At 57.2% G+C, this 23,603-nt stretch overlaps 1 protein-coding gene across 14 annotated transcripts in view; it reads right to left on the bottom strand.

Annotated features, from left to right (window-relative positions):
* Nucleotides 1–272: 272 nt before the first annotated feature.
* The window catches only part of NRXN2 (neurexin 2), a 94,226-nt gene continuing 70,895 nt past the window's right edge, over nt 273–23,603 (bottom strand). For 8 of the 14 annotated variants that reach the window (XM_054570931.1, XM_054570932.1, XM_054570935.1 and 5 more), the window contains 5 exons: nt 21,061–21,232; nt 17,122–17,211; nt 13,509–13,834; nt 11,198–11,276; nt 273–1,711 (listed from right to left, as the gene is read on the bottom strand). In XM_054570931.1, the coding sequence (XP_054426906.1) occupies nt 822–1,711; nt 11,198–11,276; nt 13,509–13,834; nt 17,122–17,211; nt 21,061–21,232 (1,557 nt within the window). In that variant the 3' untranslated portion in view covers nt 273–821. The remainder of the gene's footprint in view (nt 1,712–11,197; nt 11,277–13,508; nt 13,835–17,121; nt 17,212–21,060; nt 21,233–23,603) is intronic. The other 6 variants (XM_054570937.1, XM_054570938.1, XM_054570944.1 and 3 more) reach the window with 1 other exon arrangement.

Raw genomic sequence — 23,603 nt, 5'->3', positions numbered from 1 at the left:
GTATCTAGATTATTTGTCTTTAATATATATCTGCATTTGCCTTTCCCCTCCCACCCGCCCCCCACCCCTGCTCCTCCAGCAGTTCCCCCAGCAATGCACGTCGCCCGGCGGCACACAACAGAACAGGCCTCCCCCGGCCCAAGCCCCTTCCCTGGGCCGCACCAGGAAGGCACCTCCCCCACCGCATGGGTGGAGTCGGGGCGCTCGTAGGGTCACCTGCTGCCCCGCCCCCTCCCTCTCTGGGCACTCGCCCACCCTCCCCCCTTCTCCCGCGGACTCTGGAAACCCAAAGGGAGGAAAGGAAGGGAGAAACCAGACACACAAAAAAAGAAATGGGGAGGAGGATGGGGCAGAGAGACTGCAAGCCTGGGGTGGGGACTGAAGGGCTTGGAAGAGAAGGAAGGCAGGAGGGACAGATAGAGGAAAAAGAAAAGTTGAGGAAAATGAACAGGACAAGTAGTGGACACTTTACAAAACCCCCAGCCTTCCTTCCCGCCCAACCCCACCAAAATAAAACTACCCCCCTTAAAAAAATAAATCAACCCAGGGCTGTGAGCACGTGCCCTGCCCGGGAGCGCAGAGCGGAGAGGGCCAGCCAGCCCCAGGACTGACGTGCCGCCACCCCAAACGGCAGGAGGAAAGGGATGAGCACGGGGTTTTCCTTTTCTTTTTTTTCTTTTTTTTTTTGCGTTTCCTCTTCGTGAGAGAAGTCTGAGGCAGCCAGGGAGTGGGGCCCCAGAGCCCCGGTAGGGAGAGGACCGCACCCTCCTCCTGGGCCCTCCCGGGAGGGGCAGCTGGCAGTGGGACGAGGTGCCGGGGGCTCAGACGTAATACTCCTTGTCTTTGTTCTTCTTGGCCTTGCTGGGCGTCTTGGGGGCCGCGGGGGCCTTCTCTTTCACCACCGCCCCATTGCTCTGGGCCGAGTTACTGATGTAGTTCCGGCTCTGGTCCACCTGGTAGGAGCCCTCGTCGCGGTTGCGGTATTTGTACATGGCGTAGAGGAGGATGAGGATGCAGAGTGCCGCGGCCGCCACGATGCCTACCACCATGCCCGTGGTGCTGCTGGACTCCCGGATCACCTCCACTGCGCCCGGCGGTCCCCGTTCCCCAGGCCCCGTGGGGTTGGCTGTGGGCAGATGGGGGAAGCCAGGGGCGGCGGTCACACCGGGGCGCAGGGGAGGGGGCCTCCGTGGCTCGAAGGATGTGGGGGCCCCGGGCCCCAGGGGTGGGTTCTCCAGCAGGGGCTGCAGCGGGTCTCGGTGGTTCATTTTGCCCGCTGGCAGGTTGGGGGCCGGGGCAGAAGGGGCTAGCAGCACCCCAGGGGCGCCGGTGGCCCCATCTGTCCTGAGGTTGGGCCGGGGAGCGGGTTTGCGGGGTGAGAGGAGGGTGGTGCGGTCCGTGACCAGGGGGAAGGTGGTGTAAAAGTCCTCGTCGTCCGTGGGGGGGAGGCTGGAGTCAAAGACCTCCCCGGAGGCAAAGCCCGAGGCCTCGATGGGCTCCTCGCAGTCGCTGTCGTCCTGCTCGGCCTGGCATGGGCCCCCGGCGGAGGGTGGGCGGCGGGCCGAGGGCGGGGGCAGGGTGTCTTGAGTGGCGCCCACGCCCGTGAGGAAGGGGTAGAAGGTGGGGGGTGGGGGCACGAAGGGGGATCGGGTGGCCACGGGAGGGGGGTCTAAGGAGTCCTCCGTGATAATGGGCAATATTAACTCTCCTCCTAGAACAAGAGAGAGAAGAGAAAAGAGAGGGCGTCAGCGAGGGCCGGGGTGCAAGTGGCCGCCACAGAGAGAGAAACAACAGCCTCACACACCCAAATCGGTTCCAATTGGCTTTGGCGGAGACTAGAGCGGGCTGGGCCCGCCCGCCAGCCGGCCGGAGCACTGCGCTTTAAGCAGCACTGCGCTTTAAGCGGGCAGCGGCTGGATGCCCTGGGCACCCCACGCACGGGCTCTGTGGCTCTCGGGGGTTTTGGTCTTTTGATTGTCTTAAGAAACCAAAAGGAACAGAAAGGAAAGGAAATCGAAAAGAAATAGAAAAAAAAAAACTCTACTGGTTTAAGGCTTTAAAAACAGATAACAAGAGCAGCATTTAAACAAACCTAACAACAATATCTTTTAGGGTTTTTTTCTAGATATTTCTTTTTTTGCTTTTGTTTTTTCTTTTGTTTTTAAAAAAGAAGATAGCATACCACGGAATTCAGGCAACTTACATCAACAAATAGGCCGTGTGATTTTAGCATGAAGAAAAAAATTACAAACAGAGCTGTGTAAGCGGGTTCTCCCGGAAAAAATAAGAAAAAACAACTTTTCTGTACCACGTTTTCTGTCTATTTGGTATCTCCCTCCCTCACTTGTCTCTCCCTGGACATCTTGCTTCCTCCTGAATACTCTCTCTCCTCCCTCACTTGTGCCCTCTCCCCCTCGTGAAACTAAACAAAGCTGAAATCTGCAGTGCAAGCTGGTGTTGAGGACCTGTTACCACCACTTGGTGTCAGCGTGCAGCGGAGGGAGGGGCGGCGGGAAGAGGTGCATGACAGGTAGCTGTGCAGGAACTGCTACATGGGTGAGACGGCTCAGGAGGGGATGGTCATGGAAGGGAGCTGTGAAGGCTAACTGCAGGTTGGCCATGAGGAGAAGAGGAACTGAGGTGGGAGGTGACAAGGTTTATGAGGAAGAGTACGCAAGGAGGAGACACACACTGAAGTAGAGTCTTGTCCCATAGGACCACAGGAAGGGTGGTGAGAAGCCATGTGGAGGCACGGAGGTGGGGAGAGACAGGAAGTGAGTGAGGGAAGTGGGCAAGGACACATGATTCCTGAGTTATCCCTAACTCCCCAACACTTTCCTTCTTCACCCTCCACCTCTGACCCCCACTGACTTCCCCCCGCCCCCTCCCCAGAACCCCCATGGGCCGCCAGGACCTGGCCAGGGCTTGACTGCCTCTGGCCCTCTTATTATTGTTAAAACAATAATAAAACAACGGAAAGAAGAAGAAAGCAAAAAAAGAAAAAAAAATACATACACAGCCATCTGGGAAGGAAGCACTTGATAATATAGGGCCCAAGGGAACTAGTGGGATGGGTTTTTGGGGGATTAGGTCTCCTCCCTCCCTGGGTCTGCTGAATGGGACCCCTGGGCAGAAACTGCAATTCCCATAAGCCACAAAGGGTGAAAACAGCAACTCCCATTAGCTTTTGGAGGGGTGTGGACCACAATTCCCATCAGCCCCTGAGTCAACAACTACAACTCCCATCAGCCCAGTGGGTCCCCTTCTCAAACCAAAGTAGTGCAACCAACTAGTGATGGGTAGAAAGGAGCTGGAGCCCAGTTCTGGGAGGCTGGTGGGGGATGGAAGTTTTCTCTCTAGCTCTCCCTCCAGAACGGTCCAAGCCCTGCCCCCACCTGAGTGCTTCTCCCTGGTCTCTGCAGGGGGTGGTCTTTGAGATCACACCACAAGCCCTCCACCGTCTCTGCAGGAAGCATCACACGCCTGCCTGCCCCACTGCAGCCGGACTCCAGCTCCCACACTGCTTCTTCCCTGCATTTCACACCCCTGCTATTGAGACCCCATGCTGCCTGCCTTCCCCGATGTTCACTCAAGCTGCCCTGGGCTCTGTGGCAGTCAAGTCACACACAGTGTGGGGTACTGGGTCTTCCTAGGGCCCAGGAAGCGTCAGGCAAGCTACCCTAGTGAGGATCCAGCAGAACCTGCAGGAGGGGAGGATCCTCACTGCAAAAGTCCAACTGGGGGTTCCCTGGGCTGCACCTCCCACTGGGTATTTGGGGGTGCAGATCCACAAAGTTGCTAGTGCTGGGACCCTGGGTCCAGCTCCACACCAGAGGTGCACATTGGAATGGGGTGCCCCTGGAAGTCTGACAAGGACTCCAGACAGCCTGCCTCCCCCTACTTCAGGCAGCTGTGACATTTGGAAATACAGGTGCACATATCACAGATGCCACCCACCTTCTCTTCCAAAATGGAATTTCAATGCACATCAGGCTCACTTACTAGAGTTCCATTCTGGCCAAGGAGACCACCAGCCATTCCTGAGTAGCCCTCCTCCCCAGCTCCCCTGCCTCTTGCTGGCCCAGCAGCTTGTACTCCCATTCCCACCCAAACAAGATGTGCCTAGTGCCCGAAGGGCTGTCTAGAACTGAGGTTCAGTGTCAGGAACTAAGCAATCAGCTGGCTTAGTCCTTAACCACCAGAAGCCCTGCCCAGGTTGCGAGAGCAAGGCCACTAGCCAACAGGACACCACATGCAAATGAGAAAAAAGGCAGCCTCTTGGCCTGGCCGCAGCCTTGCAGATGCACAAGTTGGCAAACAGCCTCTCTGTGCACAACTGAAAAAAGGTATTGTCTTCCTGAGGAACACAGCCTCATCCCTTCAGGGACCAGGACACAGGGCTTGGCAAGCAGGACACTGACTAGATTTCAGCCCTTACCTTTTCCAGCAGAGAACAACCTGTGTAACTGTGTGCTGTGACCAGAAGGATAGTGCCCCTCCCCACCCAGAAACACCAACGCAGCAAGGGCAACTACCAAGGTGGATTCAAGGTCAGAGACAGAGGTCCTTGTGTGTTCCTAGGTAGGAACACACCCCTCGGGGGGCCTGCTGCTGACTGATGGATCTGAGCATGTGAGTGCATGCCACCAAGTCTGAGCAGATGTGTAAGTGAACCCCTGGCTCAGAACTCGCACGTGCAGCTGTGGACACGTGAGCATGCCACTGAGGGTCTGTGCACATGCCATGTACTTCTGGAAACACCTTTCCCCGCACTCATTTTCTCCATCTCCTGGGTCATGAGACTACATTTCCCAGATTCCCTTGCAATTAGGTGTGGTCATGACTGAGCAGTGGGCAGTACTGGCCCATGACAGCCTTCAGTGTTTGATCCTCCCTGCTCTTTCTCCTCTCAGTGTACCTGGAAACCACTTGTTGAAAATGGAGGCACTGCCAAATGGAAGGAGTAGGGGTTCTCAAAGCACCCTGCAGCAGAGCACCTGCTGATCAGGAGCACTTAGGTCAGGCTTCACCTGAGTAAGAAATGCCCACTGAGATTTGAGGGCTATCTGTTACAGCAACAAATTTACTAATAGACACTGCCCCAGAAACGAGTGTCACCCAAACCTGTGGCACTCAGGTAACAACCCAAGGAAACGGATCTGGCCCTGAACAGATGAAGCACCACTTAATGCAGCAGCAGGACATGTGGTACCGCCCGTCACTTGTGATGACCCTGAAGGCAGGCCATGTGGAGGCTGAGGCACTCAGGGAAAGTGACAGGGAAGTCAGGAAGGCAATGTTGGCTTTTACTTTCTGCTTTCCATAACGTGTTACAAGAAAGAGACAAAGCTGGGCAAGAACTGGTGGGGATGCAAACAGAGAGGAAGGGATTAGAAGGAGCCCGCAAATGGGGGGCCTGCAAGTGTCAGAAGAGCCACTGCTTCCAAACCCCACGTTGTAAGACAGATCAAAAATGGCTTTGAGGGGCAGCGGCCCTGTGAAACTCCCACATGAACGAGGGGCTCAGCCTTGCCACGGAGTCAGATCAAGGGTGTGGCCTCCTCCCCACTGACTGTTTCCCACGCCCTCACGATAGTCGCCACTGAATTAAGAGACAGGTATGGGGGCAGAGAAACAAGGAAATCAGCTGGCTGGGGAATTTCATCTAGGAAAGAACCCTGAGTGTGGTTACTTGGACTGTTTGAGCCTTTAAACAACCTTTGGGCCCCTAAATATGTATGAGCAAGAAGTGGGCTACCAACGCTACAGGACCCCCAAAGAGGACTTTTTTTTCAACACCCACTTCAGAGGTGGCCATGGAGAATGAAGACCAGAAAGCACCTTCCAGAGGGCAGCACCAGGGCCCCCAAAGGAGAGGAGGCTCCTCCAAGACGGCAGAGGCAGGTGTAAGGACAAAACTCCCCCGGGCAGGGCTCTGTGGCCTCCATGCTGGCTGATTTCCTCCACACTAGGAACTTCCATCCTTCCTTTTTTGAACAAGCAGCTTACTGTGGGGCCACTTGTGGCCCACCACTGCATGCTGGGTGTATGTGGGTCTGTGCGGGCAGTGACAATTGTCCTTTTAGTGTATGGGTCTCCAGACCATATGGGTGTCCAGGAGCCAGGTCTGCATCGGATGGAGCAGGTGGCCATCTTCCAGACATCCTCACCTTCGAGATCACAGCTCTAACTAGGTGGGGCTTTGTAAGTATCTCCCCTGGGGAGGCGTGGGAATGCTCTGTGGTGGGAAGAATCAACGGGTCGCTGGTGATCTGAAAACCAGACTGCAGCAAATAAATCACTAGCTGGTCACCGTGTCTGTTTCTGCTTCCTCCTTAGGCACGGCACGGCCATTCCTCCTGGCCTTCCTGGCAGGTCGGTGGTGGCCACACAACTGGGCTCTGAAGGGCAGAACTGTCGAGAGCAACACACACCTCCCACCCAGACCTGGCCCATAAAACCGTCCCTTTTGTGACCCTCCCTGTTCATCCCCTCCCAGCGCAACTGAGGAACCCACGGTGTAAAGATGGTGCAGTTTCCAGATGGAGACTAGGCCCTGAATCAGCACTTGGGAAGAGATGCCCACCATTCAGGGACTTATTTATAACTTTATGTGCAGGGGAAAGAAATCTGCATGGTGTAAACCACAGGTGTTGGGAGGTTGATCTGTTACAGAACTAGTGTTACCCTGAGACACTCTGGAACCTCAACACATCTGTGCCTCTGTGAATCTGAGCTAAATGTGAGTCTGAGCAAATGTGTCCGTGTGTGTGTATACAGAATTCAGCCTGTGTGTACCTCTGAGCATCTCACATGTGTGGGGGGGGTGCCTCAGAAGGGATGCACACATAGGGGCAGTGCATGAGGCTCCTTCTGTGGGTCTAACCCCATGTGGGCTTATGTGAATACAGGCAGGTATGTGTGGATATGCTCTTGTGGGTCTGAACAGCTATATATGCTCACCTGTGTGTGGACAGTCATGCATTTTGCTGTGTATGACCTGGTAAGTCTGTGAAGGTGTATGCCCTTCCATATGCAGCTGCACCTCTGAGCAAATGCTTAAGTGCAATAGGTGCTGCGTGGGGCCACATAGGCGTGTGCATGTATTCGCACACCACTGTGGGACTTAGTATGCATGCCTTGAGGGACGGGAGTGTGTCTGAGCACATGTACATAGCTCTGAGCATATGGGTATACATGTAAGAATGAGCCTCTGCAGGTCTGAGCTAAGGTTCTTCTCTCATGAGCCAGTGGGGGAGGGGCGCAGGTCTGTAAGTCTGAACAAAAGTGTGCATGTGCGAAGATCCTGGGTCTGGGCACACAGCCACACCTCTGGGCAAATGAGCACACGCCAGTACCTGGGGACATCCCTTGGAGTATGTGTATGTGCCTTGGTGACTGTGAACATACATGTGCAGGTGACCATAGGTCTCAGTGCAAGTGTATGCTTGAGTGGAGCTATGACACACACTTCTGTGACCCTGAGCAAAGACCTGCATGCCCCTGAATTCCCACATGCTTGTGCGCATGTGCACGTGTGCCTTGGTGGGTCTGAGCACGCTGTGTATGATGCTATTCTGAGCATGCGTACATGCATCTGTAACTCTAAAACACCTGTGAGCAACTAAATCTGTGTGTAGGATCCTAAGGTCTGAGCACATGTGCACCCATAAGCCAACCATGGATGTAGAATTCTGGGAGTCTGAGGACATACGTATGCATGTCTCAATGACTTTGAGCACATGTGTGTACATGCTCAGGCCTGAATATACATGTGCATGTCTGAAATGAGTGCTCCTATAAGTCTGAGCGTGTGTGTTACTCTGAACACCTGGTGCATCTCAACAGATGTGTGCATGAGCATGCCGTAGTGGGTTTGCACATGTATGTGCAGCTCTGAGCATGCCAAGTGCCTTAGTGCATTTGAGACATGCTGCATGTGCACCTGTATGGCTGAGCACATGTATGAAAGTGGGTCTGAGCAAGTGGGCACCTGAGTCCACACCATTTGGAGCTCTAAGCACACACATGCAAGTCTGTGGCTCTGAGTACATGTGTACCTCTGTGAGACTGAATGTGTACATGGATTTGTGCTGCTGTGGGTCTCAACATCTGTTCTGTGGACAAACTTCTGGGGTTCTGAGCATGTGTTTCTTAAGTTCTAAGCACGTATGGGTCTCCAAGGGTCTGGGTACTAATGGCATGTGCTCTTCTAGGTTTGAATATATATGAACCTGTGGAAGTGGACACATGTGGGCTTGTTGGTATGTCCATGCATGCCTCTCGTCAGACGTATGCATACAGATGTGTGCCTCTGTGGGTCTGAGCCCATGTGCACTTCCTGTGTCAGCAGGTGCAAACTCAGATCCCTACAGGGGCCAGGCCCATAACACGATGTGTGGGTCAGGCCGGCTGAGACAGCGAGCAGTGGTGGGCCCTTTATGGCGCCCTAAGGGCACTCCCACTCAAAAGAACTTAAATGCTGTGTCCATCAAACAGTACCGTTTGACTGGGTTGCCAACCTCAGGTCAGATAACCATGTTGGATGGTCTCACCAAGCTGGGGGAGGGGGCGTGGGGCGTGGGGCGTGGGGCCGGTGAAGGGGCCCAGGTCAGGAGAAAGGGTGGAGCCATGAGCAGGGAAGATGCTAGGCTTTACACCCAGCCCCAGAGAGCGGATCCGAGGGGTGGGAGGGATGCAAACAGCCTGGGCTCCGCCCCAGAGCAGCGGCTGTGTCTAGCCAGGCTGCCTCCACCTCTAATACTGACCTTGGAGCCCAAGGAGGCTGGGTCCTCTGCTAGAGAAAAGCCCCGCTGACCTGGGGGCACAGGAAGGGCTCCAGTGGGGGGCGGCATGGCCTAGATCAGCCCAAGAGGTGCTGGAGTCGTCTTGGTCTTTGCCTGGCCTTCCATCGGGATAAGGATCCAACTTGAAGATTTCAAGTGGCAAGAATGTGAAAGTGCAAACGTGTGACTTGTCTGGGGGACAGACTGTGGCTTCCATTGGTTTCCTCTGGGGGCCTCACGTGTGCATTGTGCCTTCTCTCCCCTCCTATTTTTAAAGCCGGGTGCCAGGCTAGCCCACCAACCTATCCCTACTCCTCTTCCACGACCCGCCCCCGCCCCAAGTACTCTGCCCTTTTCCCAGCAAGAGCTGCTCGGCTGCCTGTGCGATCTATTTCGGCCCTTCCTCGTTTCCTTGTCCCAGCACAGCCCGTCTGCGTACACACTCAGCGTCACCCCCAGGCCCCTAACGAGACTTGGGGCTGGGAAGCTAGAACCTCGGTGGACTGTGTGTGGCTCTGGCGTGGTCCAGTGCGCCTGTCTCTGCGTGGTGGCCACCTGGCCCGACACTCCTCTCTGAGGGGTCCAGGGAGAGCAGACACCTCCCGACACCCCGGCAGTTCCCATCCCAGAGTGGGTGAGCATCGGCACACGCGTGTGGTGGGGCCAAGCACCCTTTTCCCATGACCCACACAGCCCTTGGTCCCCAGAGCCCCATCCCAGGGCTCTCATGGGGTCACTCATCACCCATTGCAGCCACCCTGGCAGAGCTGGGCTAAGGGCCCTGCGCACTCACGGGGAGTCTCGGTCAGTGATGAGTCAGAGGGGACAGCGCACAGTGGAGGGCGGTGCTGTGTTGAAGCTGCCAGGTGCCCAAAGCGATGGGGCGGTGTGAGGGTGCATTCCAAGCCAAGACCACCCAGTGAGGCATGGGGAACAGCCCCCAATGTGGGGGGCCTCCCCACAGTAGGGGGCTTCTGTCCCAGGAGGCACGGGCCCCGGGCTGTGGGTGGGGAGGTCTTTCCAGCCCAGCAACCTGAGCCTCCCTGAGGGGCCCCAGGGCCCAGAGCCACTGGAAAGAGCCCCTCAGCGTTGCTCTACTGGGGGGAGGGGCACGGGATAGTCGGACTTCAGCCTCTGGGTCTGGAGGCCTGCACCCTCTGGAAGCTGAGCCTCTGCCTTGAGGCTCTACCCACACCCCTTCCATGGTTGTAGCCCACCCTCAGCTTCAGCATCTCCCCTTGGCCTGGTAGACGCCCCCCCCAAGCCCACCCCCCACCAGCCAGATTCACAGGATGTACCCAGGTCACCTGCCCACCTCAGCTGCCCACCTCACCTCCCTTACCCTGCATGTACCTGCCCCAACATCTAGCCTTCCAGTACCAACAGCCCAGTGGGAGTGCCACTCACTCCAAGGCAATCAGAAGTCTCTGGAAACCCAAGCAGGGAATGTGTGCTCCCATGGGCTCATCTGGGCTGCTGCCAAGGCCCATGCTCCTCAGAGAGGAAATCCGGTCCTTCCCCCTTTCCCACTGCCAGCCTCAAGCACGAGGACCTCAGCGCCTCTCAGCCACCCTCCCCACCTGCTCAGATGAGCAGCCCTCGCACCCACTGCGCCACTCCACGCCCCACGGTTCTTGGTCAGCCCTCAAGGCCCACCCCTGCTGTGCCAATCTCTCTCTGGGGCTGCACCCTTGACTCCAGCTGGAAGGGGCACGCAGAGGCTGGAGTGTCACCCCCAGGAAGCCTTTCCTCCCAGCCCTGGTCTCCCCTACAGTAGCTCTCCCACTGGAAACCTGAGCCAGACCTCAGGTCCCAATCTCCCCAGGGGACCACATGTCTGGCCAAGCTCACTGCTGGGCACAGAGCTGCTGTTCAGTAACTACCCTGGCTGGGCAGTGCTGGCAGAATGTCCGGCCACCTCCCTGAGACTGGGGATGAAGACGCTTCGGGATCCAGCAGAGACCTCCTCTACCAGTGACCAGGAGAACACCAGGCTTGGGGACTGATGGGAGTTGCAGTTCTGGACCCAAGAACTGACGACAGTTGTAGTTCCTAAACCTGCATTCCCCATCCCCTCTCCCCCAGGACTCATGGGAGTTGCAGTTACTCAACTTTCTAGGGGAAAGTCTCCCTCTTTCCCTCCCAGCATCCCTTGGCTCTCAACCCCAGGACCCTAAGCTAAGGACCTCACTACTTCTGAGGGCTGGGGCACCAAAGGCCAGAAACTGCCTCTCCAGAGGGCTCTTGAGGGACTGGGGGCAGGGCACGGCGGGAAGGGAGAGGAGCTATGAGGGGAAGCTAAGGATTGGCACTAGGCCCCTTGGGCTTGGGCCAGGTGGGAGGGACAGTCGCCCCCCTCCCATCAACGTCGCAGTGGGCCCCGGGGCAGGGGAGGGGGGAAAGGTACTCACCAGTACTGGGCTCACACTCCTCCAGGTCCTCGTCATCACTCGGACACTCGGCCGACGCCACCAGGAGGTCATCTGTGTTCTGAGGGGTAAGAGGAGGGGTGGGGAAAGAAGAGGGTTCCAGGGTGGGTCAGCAGTCCCCCATAGCCACCTCTAGAGATGTGGGATGGCTCAGGGGACAGGGCCCTGGGCTTAGACACACACCCTGGTCCATGCCCAGCTCTCTCATCACTTGGTGGGTAACCGAGGCCCTTCATTTTCTTCATTGCAAAGGGAGGCTAAATAGCTCCCTCCCAGCAGTGGCTCCCCGTGGCTCCTGGGGATCAATGAGACAGCAGCCTGTCCAGACATCTGGGGAGCCTGGTCACTAGAGCTGGGGCCTTAGGGCTAGAGCAAGGGGACCCAGGGACATCAAGGAGACAAGGCACATGGGCCTCTGGAAGCCACCATGGGCAGGGAGGGGGAGCCAGACCTGGGGGTTTCTTGGCTCCAGCCTCACAACCCCATCATCCTCATCTCTCCCAATCCCTTTCTCCGAGCCGGGAACCAGGCTGCACACAATAATTAGGGCTGTGGTTGTCATGACAACAGGAGTCGACTTTGTCAGCACTTTCTCTCCTGATGGCAAAGAGAGAGAATCCCGGAGATGAGTGAGTGTAAGGGGGGAGGGATCCTCAGGGGTACAACAGGGGAGAGACCTAAGGAGGAAAACCCAGAGTCCAGGCAGGAAGGGAGCCTGAGAGACTGACACCCGGCTGGAGAAGTCTGGGGTGGGGAAGGGATGAAAGGGTTACATCGAGTCTCTTCCCCAACCCCCGATCCTCAGATGTTGCTGCCCTCACCCAAGGACTAGGCGGGGCCTGGAGGACAAGCTTTCACTCTGTATCCTTGCCCCTCCTCACCAGCCTCCCCTGTGGGGGCTTTCCAGCACAGCCATGACCCCTAGGGGTCCAACCGCTCTCTTCTGCCCAGGTGCTCTGCCCATCACCCTTCCACTGAACCTGGATGGCTCTTCTAGCCTCTGTCTGGAGGGCAATGGGCAGGCTGGGTGCCCAGCCTGGGGTAGAGCCAGGCCTTTCTCGCAGGGCTCCCCGCTCCTTGGGGCAAGGCCTGGCAATCGAATCCCCTCAGTGTACTAGGCAGTGAAGGCAGAGGGGAGGGAGGTTCGGGCGTGTGTCTCTCTCGCCTGGAGCTTGCCCGATCTTGATGGCATGGACTGGCCGAGGTGAGGGGACTTGCCGCTCATCGAGCCCAACCCTCCCTTGCAGAGGCTAAAAGCGGGCTCGTGCTGAAGGCAGGACGCATCCCCACATGGCCCCCAGAGCCCTCTCTCACCTTGGGAGAACAGAGGTCCCTCTAGGCGCAGAGGCCCAATAGCCATAGCAATGGGGGACAGAAGTAGCTTGGGCAGGAGAGTAGGGTGACTAACCAAGGTTCCATGTGCCAGGTATGAGCACTCCCTGAACCAATGATCTTCGGGGGCAACAACTAGAAAATTAGCCGGGCCCCTGGGCTGCCTCAGTAAATCACATATGCTCAATGGCTCTGGCCACCAGGAAAGCCAGGCCTGTCCTGCCCCAGGAGGATTTCATTCTCCAGGCAAGGGCAGGCCCTTCTAGTGCTCCTCTGGGTACAAGGAAAGATAAACTCAAATCACCTCGGCTTGCCCTGCCCCAGGGACAGCACCGGAGCAGGTGGGGGCAGGGCGGGGAGGATAAAGCACAGGGGCTGTCTGCACGGACGCCCACTGAGGACACTGAGGCCTGCTACGCCGCGGTGCCTGCTCAAGGTCACAGAACTTGTGACAACAAGGGACTGGACTTGCGTTCCACTGCAGCGACTCCAACCATCAGGTCTAAGAGGCAGCTCCGAGCCTCCATCCATCCCCAGAGAGGGGCCGCCACCCCCGGAGGGACCTCTAGCCCTGCCCCGAGTAATGCCGTCCAGGTTCCATCTGTCTCCCACTTGCTGCCCAAGCAGCACTGGGCATGGCTTTTGTTACGCGATGGGGGGAGCGGTCATTCCACCGAGTCCAGACTTCCTCCCTCTTAGGGAGGAACCAAACGGTCCCTCAACTCTGGAAATGGTCCCCTAAAAATTGTGGCTACCTCCGTATCTGGGGTCACCAGAGCAAAGGACACTTCTTGAAAGGAGACTTTGCCCCCCTCACCTGAACCATCAGCATGACGGGGACAGCAGCCTCCAGGACCCCACCAGGCCCCTGGGACCCTCCCCTGGATGCCGCAGCGCTACGCAGACATCAGTCCCCCACCCAGAGCCCCACCATTTGTCCGCCAGCTGGAGGGGCCCTCACCTGGGTGGTGCTGTCCCTCAGCGTAGGCGAGCGGCCCCGGCGTGTGGTAGTGGTGGCCATGGTGGTGGTGGTCTCCATGATGGTGGTGGCCATGTCCGCCAGCAGGGTGGTGGCCGTGGTCTCCGCGCTGAGCAGCACGGACGGCCCCTCCCCCACCAGGCGCAGGTGGCCCTCAGTCCGCACGTTGGGGTCGCTCTCGGCGGCCAGCGCCAGCACCTTGAGCCCATTGTAGTAGAGGCCGGACACCTGGCCCTGGAAGGGGCGGCCCTGATCCCGGCCCCCGATCTTGATGGCAGCCTGGCTGTTGAAGATGGTCAGCTGGCGGCCTGGCAGGGACGGGAATGGGCAAGGGTGACAGACAGAGGAGGGACAGGCAGTAGGGGGAGAAAAGGATGGGGAGAATGGAGAAGAGCCAGAGGAGGGAAGAGGCGTCAAGGCGGAAATCGGTGAGTGGGGTTGGAGGGGGGAGGGAGAAATGAGGAAGGGGCAGACACCAAAGGGAAAGTCCTTGTCAGCCACAGCCCCTGGCCCAGCCAAGTGGAGACCCCGGGGGGAAGGCCCACAGGCCACACATGGGCTGGGAAGGGAGCCAGCTCCCCACTGCCCCCACCATGCTCATGCCTCTGACCTTCCCATCCCCCTCTCCTCTCCTCCTCCAGGAGCATCGCACCCCCCTCCTTTCCCTTCCCTCAGTTTGATCCCCATCTTCACCCTCTGCTTCCCCAAGCATCCCATACCCAGCTCCAAGCCATGGAGCGCTTAGAAGCAGCAGATACAGCACACACAGAGGCAGAGACAGAGAAGGCGACCGCCAGGCCGAGTGTCAATGCGTGTCAGGCAGAGAGGGAGGCGAGACCAGGGGGTGGACAGGACAGTGCATGGGAGGAGGACGGCGTGAGGGTGGGAGAAGCCACGAGGACCTCACTCTGCCCTCCCGACCACCACAAGGCCATCTGACCTCTGGCCAGGCTCCCCCCTTTCCTCCTTCCCTCCAGGCCCCGCCTTGCCAGGGCATCAGGCCTTGGAGAGCAGAGGCCTTCCTCCCCGCCAGGATGTGCAAAGCACAGAGATGGAAAACGTTAAAGGGACCTTTCTTCGCTCACTGACAGCCAAAAACAAAAGCGCTCCAGCTCCAATCTCACTCCTCACTCAGCAGTTACACCTCCGAATTCCCACCTGGGTGGGTTTTGGCTGTTCTGTTTGGTTTTAATGGATCTGGGGGTCGGTTTAACCCTCTGAGTCTGTTGCTTTGGTTTGGTTTTTAGAAAATATATTTATTATGTTTAAGTTTAGATTTAACTTTGGTTTTGGTACTGCTTATTTTGGGGAGGGAGGGGCGCAGAGGAACTACTGCATTGCCCCCTGCTCCTCCGGACCTTCAGCTGCTGGCTCTGGGGGGTTTAAGACCTGGCTTAGCCCTTGTTAGCCTCTGGTTAGTGCCTCGTTAAAGATCTGGTTTAGAGTTAGATGCCTGGAAGCCCTGCCCCTAAAACCTGGGCTGAGGACAGTCCAACTTGTGAAACCCATACTCTCTTTGGAATCACGTGTTCCCTGGGACGCCCACCCTTCTGTCTGGCCTCTGGTGTGAGTCTGCTCGGCCTCTCCTCCTCCCCCAGGGCCCTCTCACCGCCCAGCACCTCACTCAGCCCTGCAGCTGCATCTCCATCTCACAAATGAGGGAGCTGGAGCCCAGAGAAGCTGGCCTCGAGTGAGTGGCAGCTGGGACAGCAGACCCAGAGAGGCTCTTGGGGGTCACCGTGTCCAGGGTTTATTCCCGGGCACAAGGGTTAGGAGAAAAACGAAGAGGAGAAGATTCATAGCAGTCAAACAAGTTTGGGAAGGAAACATTTCACAATTAACAGGTGTCTTTCTCATGGGACTTCTCGGCGCCTTTATAAAACCGATGTCCCTGCGCCTCTCCAAGAGGAAGAGTCGGGATTTAGCATCTCCCAAGCTCATTTCACAAGTCTTTTCATTGTGAAGCATCTCATGGGACTTACGCTTCACAGGACATATTTTGGAAATGGAAAATGGATTCATTCAATAAATATTTATTGAGCCCATACCATATGCCAGGTGCTGGCAGTCAAATAATCCCTCTGAGGATGCCCAGCCTTGCTCTCCCATACTCTCCTGCTCCTCATTTCACTCATCCTCAAAGCCCCCCTTGGGAGAAAGGCTGAGAGGGTGTCACTGTCCCTTCTTCCCCAGAAGGGAACTGAGGCTCAAGGAAATGTTGACCCTTTTAATGAAGGTACGTCACAGGTTAAGTTCCTCCTTCCACATGGGGAAATACTAGAATGTTTAGCCCAATCCTTCACTTCGTAGAAGATGAACTAGAGGCCTAAAGAGAAGGCGTGATCAGGCCGAACTGTTCCCCCATCTGGACCACCAGTCCTGCCTCCTCCCCCGCCAGCCGCCCCCAGGCCTGTCCTGTTTTCCCTACCCCCTGGGGTCACAAGTTGTCCCAGCCTCAGCCCAGCTGCTCCCTTGGCCTCCTAATTCTGGGAGAGGAAGGTGGGAAATGAAGAGGAAGCTGCGTACGTCAGCACACTTGGCCACTGTGGCCCCACCTGCCATGAACTCCTCAAAGGGTTAAAGTTCGCCCCGCTGGAGAGAGCAACCCAGTGTGGCTGGGGGCTGTAGGTTTTAGCGATGTCTGTTACAGTCCCTTTAACTTTTTGTCCTGTTCCGGATTTATCACATCTGGTTATCAGCAAGTTTAGTCCCCGCTGGCTGTGTGGGGGCTGGAAGTGACATTTGGGGGTTTTAGTTGGGGAAGGCCCCAGAGGACATTTAAAAGCACAGTTATCAGCTGGTTAGATGGAGGTTTAACAGTTATACTTCCCCCCTAGAGTTTAGCCTTAGAGGTACAGAGCTCGCCCCCTCTCCAAAGGAAATGGGATGGCTTTGCCCTTGGCCCCAACTTCCCTTGGTGACAAGTGGCCTTCTCCCTCACACCCAGCAGCGCCTCACCACATGCAGCCTCTCATGAGAGCGAGCCTGTTCTGTCTTCGTCAGCTCAGCAGTACAGAAACCCTGGTGGGGTGGCTCCCCCTTTCCCTCGCCCCTCGTTCCCTGCCCCCCAGCCCAGCTACTTCTCAGGGGCCTTCTGGACCACGGTGGGCCTATTGCAGACAGTGGTCCCACAGCCACTTTCTTGGGGGAGGTCTTTCCAATAGGACCTGAGGCCCTCACCTCCTCTTCTCCTCAGATGACTTGATGAAGCCTTCCTACCCCTCTTTGGATCCTAGGAGCAGCATTCCCCGCTCCCCAAAGCCCGCATGGCTCCCTGCGAAACCTCTGAGCTGACCACGTCCCTGCCCTGCATTCCAGCCTGCTCTACGTGGTAGCTCATAGATTCTCCTAGTCCCATCCCAGGCTTAGAAAGAGATGAGAACTCTTGTAGGGAAGCCACGCCCCCACACCAACACTCTAGAAGACACAGACCCTTGACTACAGAGAGGAAGGGAGCCTCCTGGCGGGACAATGGTCCCTTCACTAGGGGGTGGGCGACAGGAAGGCGTGGATGGGGAAAGAGAGAGCTCTGCACCTTTAAGATAGTGTTTTTAAAGTTAATTAATTAATTAATTAATTAATTCTGGTTAATTACCTTTGTCGAGCAGCCACTCATCTACTACTCGACCAAGCCGGTAGGGGATTCTCTGTCTAGCAATCGCCAGGCGCTCGTTATCAAAGTTTCCTTGGAAAAGTTTAGAAAGACAGTAGGTTTCTCAGGCGGCGAAGTCCAAAGGAGTTAGAAAAGTAATTATGCATTTCTTAGGAGACTCAGAGAAGCAGCAACATCCACCAGAAAGGAGGGAAGGTCCACCCAAGGCGGGAGAAGAAACGCCAGGTCCCTTGTCCTCCCTTCTCCTCCCCTAGGCTCCCATCCAGAGCCAGCCCCACCCTGGGGGCGGGAGCGACCCAAAGAAAAAGACAGGGACACAGAAGAAAAGGAAAGGGAAATGAAAGGAAAGCAGCTGGAAGGTCAAAGGTCAGAGGTTAAACAGGTTTATGTGCTCAGGCTGTTGGCCCTCTTCCTTGGAGATCCCAGAGTGGGGTAGCAGCAGAGGGGCATTTAGCAGGTTTAAGTTAGGGGGTGGGAGGCCTCGGTGGCCCAGCTGGTTACTGCATTTAGAGGGAGGTTTAGAAGTGGGAGGGGCAGGTTAAGCAGGAGTTTATGCGGCATTTAGGGGGGTGTGGCCCGACACACTCATTTAACAGTGAGATTTAAAAACCACTTCTCCAAGCCGGTCTCAGATCCCTTTGTCTTCCTTGCTGAACTCCCAGCTTTCCCCTCCACTCCCAAGCCTCCCACACCCCTGACCCCACCACCAGCCCCCACACACCCTTCGCCCCCCAGCCCCACCCTGAAGGCCCCCAAGCCCACCACTGCTCTCACTACAGGCGCTCCAGGTCTGTCACCCTGGTCACCGCTCCCTGCCTACCAGCACCACTAGAGCCAACCTCGCAGGTGACCGACCTCCCAGTGCGGTTGGTGCCTGGAGTGGCAGCGGGACCACACCCAGCAGCTCTACCCATCCCTCTTCACTTCCCTCCAGGGTCTCTGTGCCATTTCGTCTCCTCTTCCACCCCCTTTCTCTACCCAGGGTGCCCTCCCTACTGGCACCCTCACTCCTCCTCTGCCTGGTGGCGCCTTGCTCTCCTCCCCCGCCGCAGCTCCGTCCCAAGGCACTCAGACTCCTCTCTGCCCAGGTCTCCTCTCCTCTCTGCCCTCTGGGCCCAGCCCAGCTCCTGATCCCTTCTCACTCACAAGCCCTTCTCCTTCAGGCTCTTCCCCCACAGTCCCTAACCCCCACCTTCTCGATCCTTGGCTGGTCACCCGGACATGCACCTGTTCCTCTCTTCACTCACCATTCTGCAGGCCCTGGAGACAGGGAAGGGGGTGTGTGTGCGCGTGCGTGTCTGTGGACGGAGGTCTGGCGGTGTGCCTGGGAGTTCTGTGTGCTCCTCCCTCACCATGGGCTCTGGGTGATCCCAGTCGGCAACCGTAGAAATGGCAATGATTTCCTTGGGGAGTCTGGCCACTCTTCCCATTGAAACCACTTACACGCTGTTCAATAACATGCGCTCTGGGCGGTGGAGGGCTTTCTCTCTCATCTCCCACTGCACAGCTGAGTCAGGCAGGGAAAGCAGAGGCAGAGGGGCAGGAGGCATTCAGGGACCGACCTGCACTGGGGTGCTTGTGTGTGTGTCTGTGTGTCTGTACATTTGTCCACGTGTGTGTCCCGAGAGGAAAGGAGAGCGGCACATCTGCCTCACTGTGCACAGAACGATCCTGACAACGCTGTTCGCTCAGCTCTTCCCCCTCGCCACGCCCTTGTAGCGCTTGCTTGGTTTATCTCAGGAATCCTACAGTGCCGCTACAAGGCAGGTATTATGCCCACTTTCAGAGTTGGGAACTGAGATTCAGAGAGGCTAGAAGACTATCCAAGGCCACACAATTTGTCAGTAAGAGATCCTGGACTGGAAGCCAGGCCCTGCTGACCCGAGGCCCCTGAGCTCTGGGCTCCCTAAGCGTCTGGGCACCTGGGCTCTCCGCCTGGGCACACTGCTAATCTGGCCTGCGGGCGTTGCTCAGAATGACACAGCTTTCGCAGAGGACCCGCTCACAATGCACACAGGCAACCCCTGGGCCCTCAGGTCACTCAGTTTGCCAGTGAGGGGGCATCAGCCGTCTGTGCCACCCCCGCCCAGTGCAGGCCCACAAGCCGAGGAAGGCGGGCGCGAATCCTCCAACCTGGCCTCTGGCCTGCTGGGCTCTGTGGGGACAGACTCTGGACCTGAGCTCTGACTTCATGTCGGGAGACCTTGACGCCATCTCCCGCCCCAGTCTAGCCCTGTCCAGCACAGGCTGATGTCCTCACTGCGATGAAGCCTGCTCTGATGTGTGTGGGCGGCTGAGAGAGAGACAGAGAGAACTTTGGTGCCCACAGGGCAATCACACACACGCAGCCTGGCCTGTCAGTGTCTGCGCGTGTGATGGACTCAGCTTAGGTACGCGTGTGTGTCTGAGTGGCCGCACCTGTGCCCAGGGCCTTGGTGTAGGCGGGGGTCCACAGCCGAGCTTTTATTTCTCGCGTCTGCCTGACCATAAGAATGTGTTTGCGGCCACCCAGGTGTCTGGGGTTGGCCTGTGTCCTTTGGCCTCTGTGTTTATTAGTGGGCCATGTGGCCCTCCAGGCCCGAGGACTGCCCAAGAAGGTCTGGGTACAAGCCTGCACCCAGGCTCTGTGACTTGTGGGCCTATACAGGCACCTTTCTTATGGCCTAAGAGGGCCCGTGAGGGCCTGCACACCCACACCTTTCTCTGTCTTCCTGCCTGCACTCTTCGCGGTCAGCGTGGGGCAGCGTCTCTGCCTCCACCTCGGCTGCGTTTCTGCCTGAGAGAGGAACCGGCTGCAGGTGCTCTCGGCTTCTCAGTCGGCCCCAGCACATGACTGCAGGGTCCCTCAGCCCCTATCTCCACACCTGTGTTCCTGCGGCTCTCCCCTGCAGTGGTTCAATTTCCCCTCCCTCTTAATCTCCCACACTAAGGCTCCCTTCCTCTCCTCCCGAGGCTCTGTCCACCTCTCTTCTCGCTGGCTGGGTCTGTGCGACAGCGCCTCCATATATCTCTTTGCATCGCTCCAGCAGCCGCCTCCGCCTTTGCTGGCGTCTCAGGGACTATTTCCATGTCTCTCCATCGCGGCTCCTCTGGCTCCCTCTCTTTCTCAGGTTCTTTCTCTGCCTCCTCACAGAGTCTCTGCTCCCTCACTTCTCCCATGTCCGCTGTCATCCCTGTCCCTCTCCTGTGCTCCGCAGACCTTGGTTTGTCCTCGGCCACCACTGCTGCCACACTGTTGAACGGGGTCTGTTTGCATTCCTGTGCTCGCCTCTCCTACCAACACTGTGAACTCTCTGCGAGTAGAGGCTGTGTCCCAGTCACCTCAGTGTCCCCAGGGCCTAGCAGAGGACCTGATACCTAGTAGGTTGTCAATAACAGTTTGTCGAATGCACTTGACCTTATTTTTTTCACTCTTTTTACCTGTCTCTCTCCCTCTTACCCCCTGAGACATTGGGGCTCCTTTTCTCTGGGTCTCCATGGTTACTTCTCAACCTTTATCTAGATCTCCAAAATGGATCTTTGACTTGCTCTTTGTAAGGACCTCAGTTTGTTCCTTGGTTCTGTCCTCGGGAACAGCTCTGCCTACTTGCCAAAATATGTTTTGGGTTATTTCTGAATCTTCCCTCCCTGATTTCTGCATCTGCCTCCCCATTTTCACCTGTGCTTCAATTCTGAACTCAGCCTTTCCTCAATTGTGTCTCTCTACTTCTACCCTTCCTCCTCTTCTCCCTCATCCCCAAACTGGACCCTGGCCTTACTACTCAGCTCCGCCCTCTCCCTCCCAGTTCTCACACTCCAAGGACCACTGTCTTGCCCAGCCCTACAAAGCCCAGCCCTGCAAATCTCGCTGGTTTTCTTTAGCCACACCCACCCTGGCCCCACCCCCAAGCCACACCTCCTCCGAGCACCCAGGCTACCTACCTGCTGGGTACCGCTCATTGACTGGCCAGCTGTCCACCTGCAGGGTGGCATTGCCACCACTTCTAGTGAAGCGCACCACGTGGTATTTGCCGTCACTCACGATGGCGTTGGGCTCGTCGATGGTAATGTCGTCTGTGCCCACATTAAAGATCACGCCCACGGTGCCCTGGTCCTGAGGACAGAAAAGCAGAGGTCAGTGCCTGGGAGGGAGCAACTGTTCACTCCTTCTAGCAATCTACCTGCGACCACCACTGGCCCAGCCCCAGGGCACTTCACAGCTTTGCAAGACACCTCTCCCAGTCGTGCTTTTACTGGACCCTCTCCCCTGCCCAAAGAGGCAGGCAGGTCGTCCCTCCCCCATACTCAGGCAAGGGAACAACTGCAGGGTACAGGGCCTGGACCCGGAGCGCTTCCACTGACCACAGCTGCCTCTTGCCTTTTGGTCTATTCAGAACGTTCACAAGTGTCTACAGGACACCTACTCTATTCAAGGGCCACAAAGCCCAGACCTTGGACAGGATGACCAGGACCGCACTGGGGACCAGCGGGAGCACAGAGGGTAGGGCCTCCCTAAGGCACAACCAACAGAGAAGTCCACGGAAGCCGCCCTGTGCCTGGGGAACACCTGACCCCCTCGCTCCCTACCATCCCCAGCCTCAAGGACCCCCTCCCCTGCATGATCAGCACTGAGCCAGTTCCCTGGGGTCCCCTAGCAGGGCACTGGCATGCCTCTCCTGGCAGCCCATCCGGCCCCAGGTAGGTCAGGCTACAGTGAGGGGAAAGCCCCTCTGCAGTCGTGGGGACAGAGGTAAGGGGTCTGAACTGCATGGGTTTTTTTTTTTGCCGGGGGGGGGGGGTGACAGGTATGGAAAGAGATCAGGGAAACAAACCTTACTGGACTGCACTAAGGAAAGGCGAGCAAGCATGTGGGTGTAGGGTCGAGGATGGGACTGGGAGCTGGGGAGGGACAGGCAGAGGACAGACAGGGACTGAGGCCTAGGGAAAGGAAGTGAAGAGTCAGTCTGAGCAACCTCTGGGGCCCAGGCCCCCAGCTCAGGAGAGGGTCTGCATGGAGAACCCTGCAGAGCCACCCAGGATGCAGGTCAGGGAGAGGGAAAGCTTCCCTGAGACCCACCAGCCTCTCTCTGGGTGCGGGCCACACATGGGCTCTTCATCCCCATAGCGACCCCCTCAGGAAGCATGCAGCATCCCCATTACATTGAGAAAGAAACCGAGGCTGAGGAGGTTAAGTCATATCTCCAAATCACACAGCTCATAAGAAAGGAGCCCCAGATGGAACCCTAGTTGGTCTGACTACAAAGCCAAGGCTCTCTCCTCACTGCTAGCTAGTCTGGGGAGACACTGACTCAAGTGGCGGGGAGTGGGGGTAGGGAGACACCGGCACAGGCTCACTCAGCCCCCGTGGACCAGGCAGTCACTGGAACCAGACCACCACAGAACACACTACACTCCAGGGTCTTCCTGAAAGACTGCTCCCGTCCCCGCTGGGCACGAGGAGCCACCTAATCAATCCAATGGAGCTGAGCGGCTTGGTGGTCCTGGGGGTGAGGATAGGGTGGCTCACAGATGGGGCAGCGATTGGGGTTTGGAGAGTTGGGGGGCAGGATATATAGCTGTCACTCGGAAACCTACACCCTCTCCCTTCCCCACTTGTGTGTCCAGTTCTAGAACCTGGGAAAGCCACACACACACACACACACACACACACACACACACACACAGAGTCATACATATGCAACATCTCTCCTTCTCAGATGCCATAAAGCAGGGAAACTGAGGCTGGCCTTGCCTAACAGAGTACAGCAAGCCCCACTCATCCACCTCCCACCACTGACAACATCCCGGGGAGATGAGTGATCGTCTGCTCCCACGCACGTGAGGGGAACAGCCGTGGCTCCTCAGTACTACTGTCAGTAGTACCATCACCTAGCATAGCATCGGCCCCTTGGACTACCCTGAGGGTTTCTCCCCATGAGGCTCAGCTGGGCAGTGATGGCGGTCAAGGAGCAGATGCAGCCTGGAGCCGGGCGGGCAGCAGGCCAGCCAGGGCAGCTGGGAGGCAGGACACCTGGGTTTCCCAGGAGGCAGCCGAGCTCAGAGCCCTGCACTCCGGGGGAGAGGCAGCTCCCCAGAGCCGCTTGTCACTTCTGTTAAAGTCATTAATTCCTAATTCCCCAATTACCTCATTAGGCGGCGGTGGGGAGAACGCGGCCGCTCCTACAGCAAATAATTATGGGAGTCAAAATTAATTTGGCAAAGTGGAGCGACGCTTTATTAGAAACGTCAAATTGCTTTTCTCTTATTTTGCTGCCGCCTCCCCACTCTCTGCGAGCTGCTAATGACGCTGTGGTGGGAGCTGATGTGTCACCAGGGGGAGGGAGCTTGGGGGCCGCTCCCCAGGGGCTGCAGCCCATCTGGTGCCCAACTCTCCCGCGAGAGCTGGCCTCTCTCAGGCTCCCACGTTTCCTCCAGGGCTCCCCACCCTCACCGGGCTCCCCATCCGAGCGCCAGGCGCCCCCCTC

The sequence above is a fragment of the Pteronotus mesoamericanus genome, unplaced genomic scaffold (assembly GCF_021234165.1).
Source record: "Pteronotus mesoamericanus isolate MK-2021 breed Mesoamerican mustached bat unplaced genomic scaffold, CSHL_Meso_final contig_214, whole genome shotgun sequence".
In the NCBI taxonomy this organism is placed as follows: Eukaryota; Metazoa; Chordata; class Mammalia; order Chiroptera; family Mormoopidae; genus Pteronotus; species Pteronotus mesoamericanus.
The sequence above is the reverse complement of the archived record's forward strand: the minus strand, read 5'-3'. Positions and strand labels throughout refer to the sequence as shown.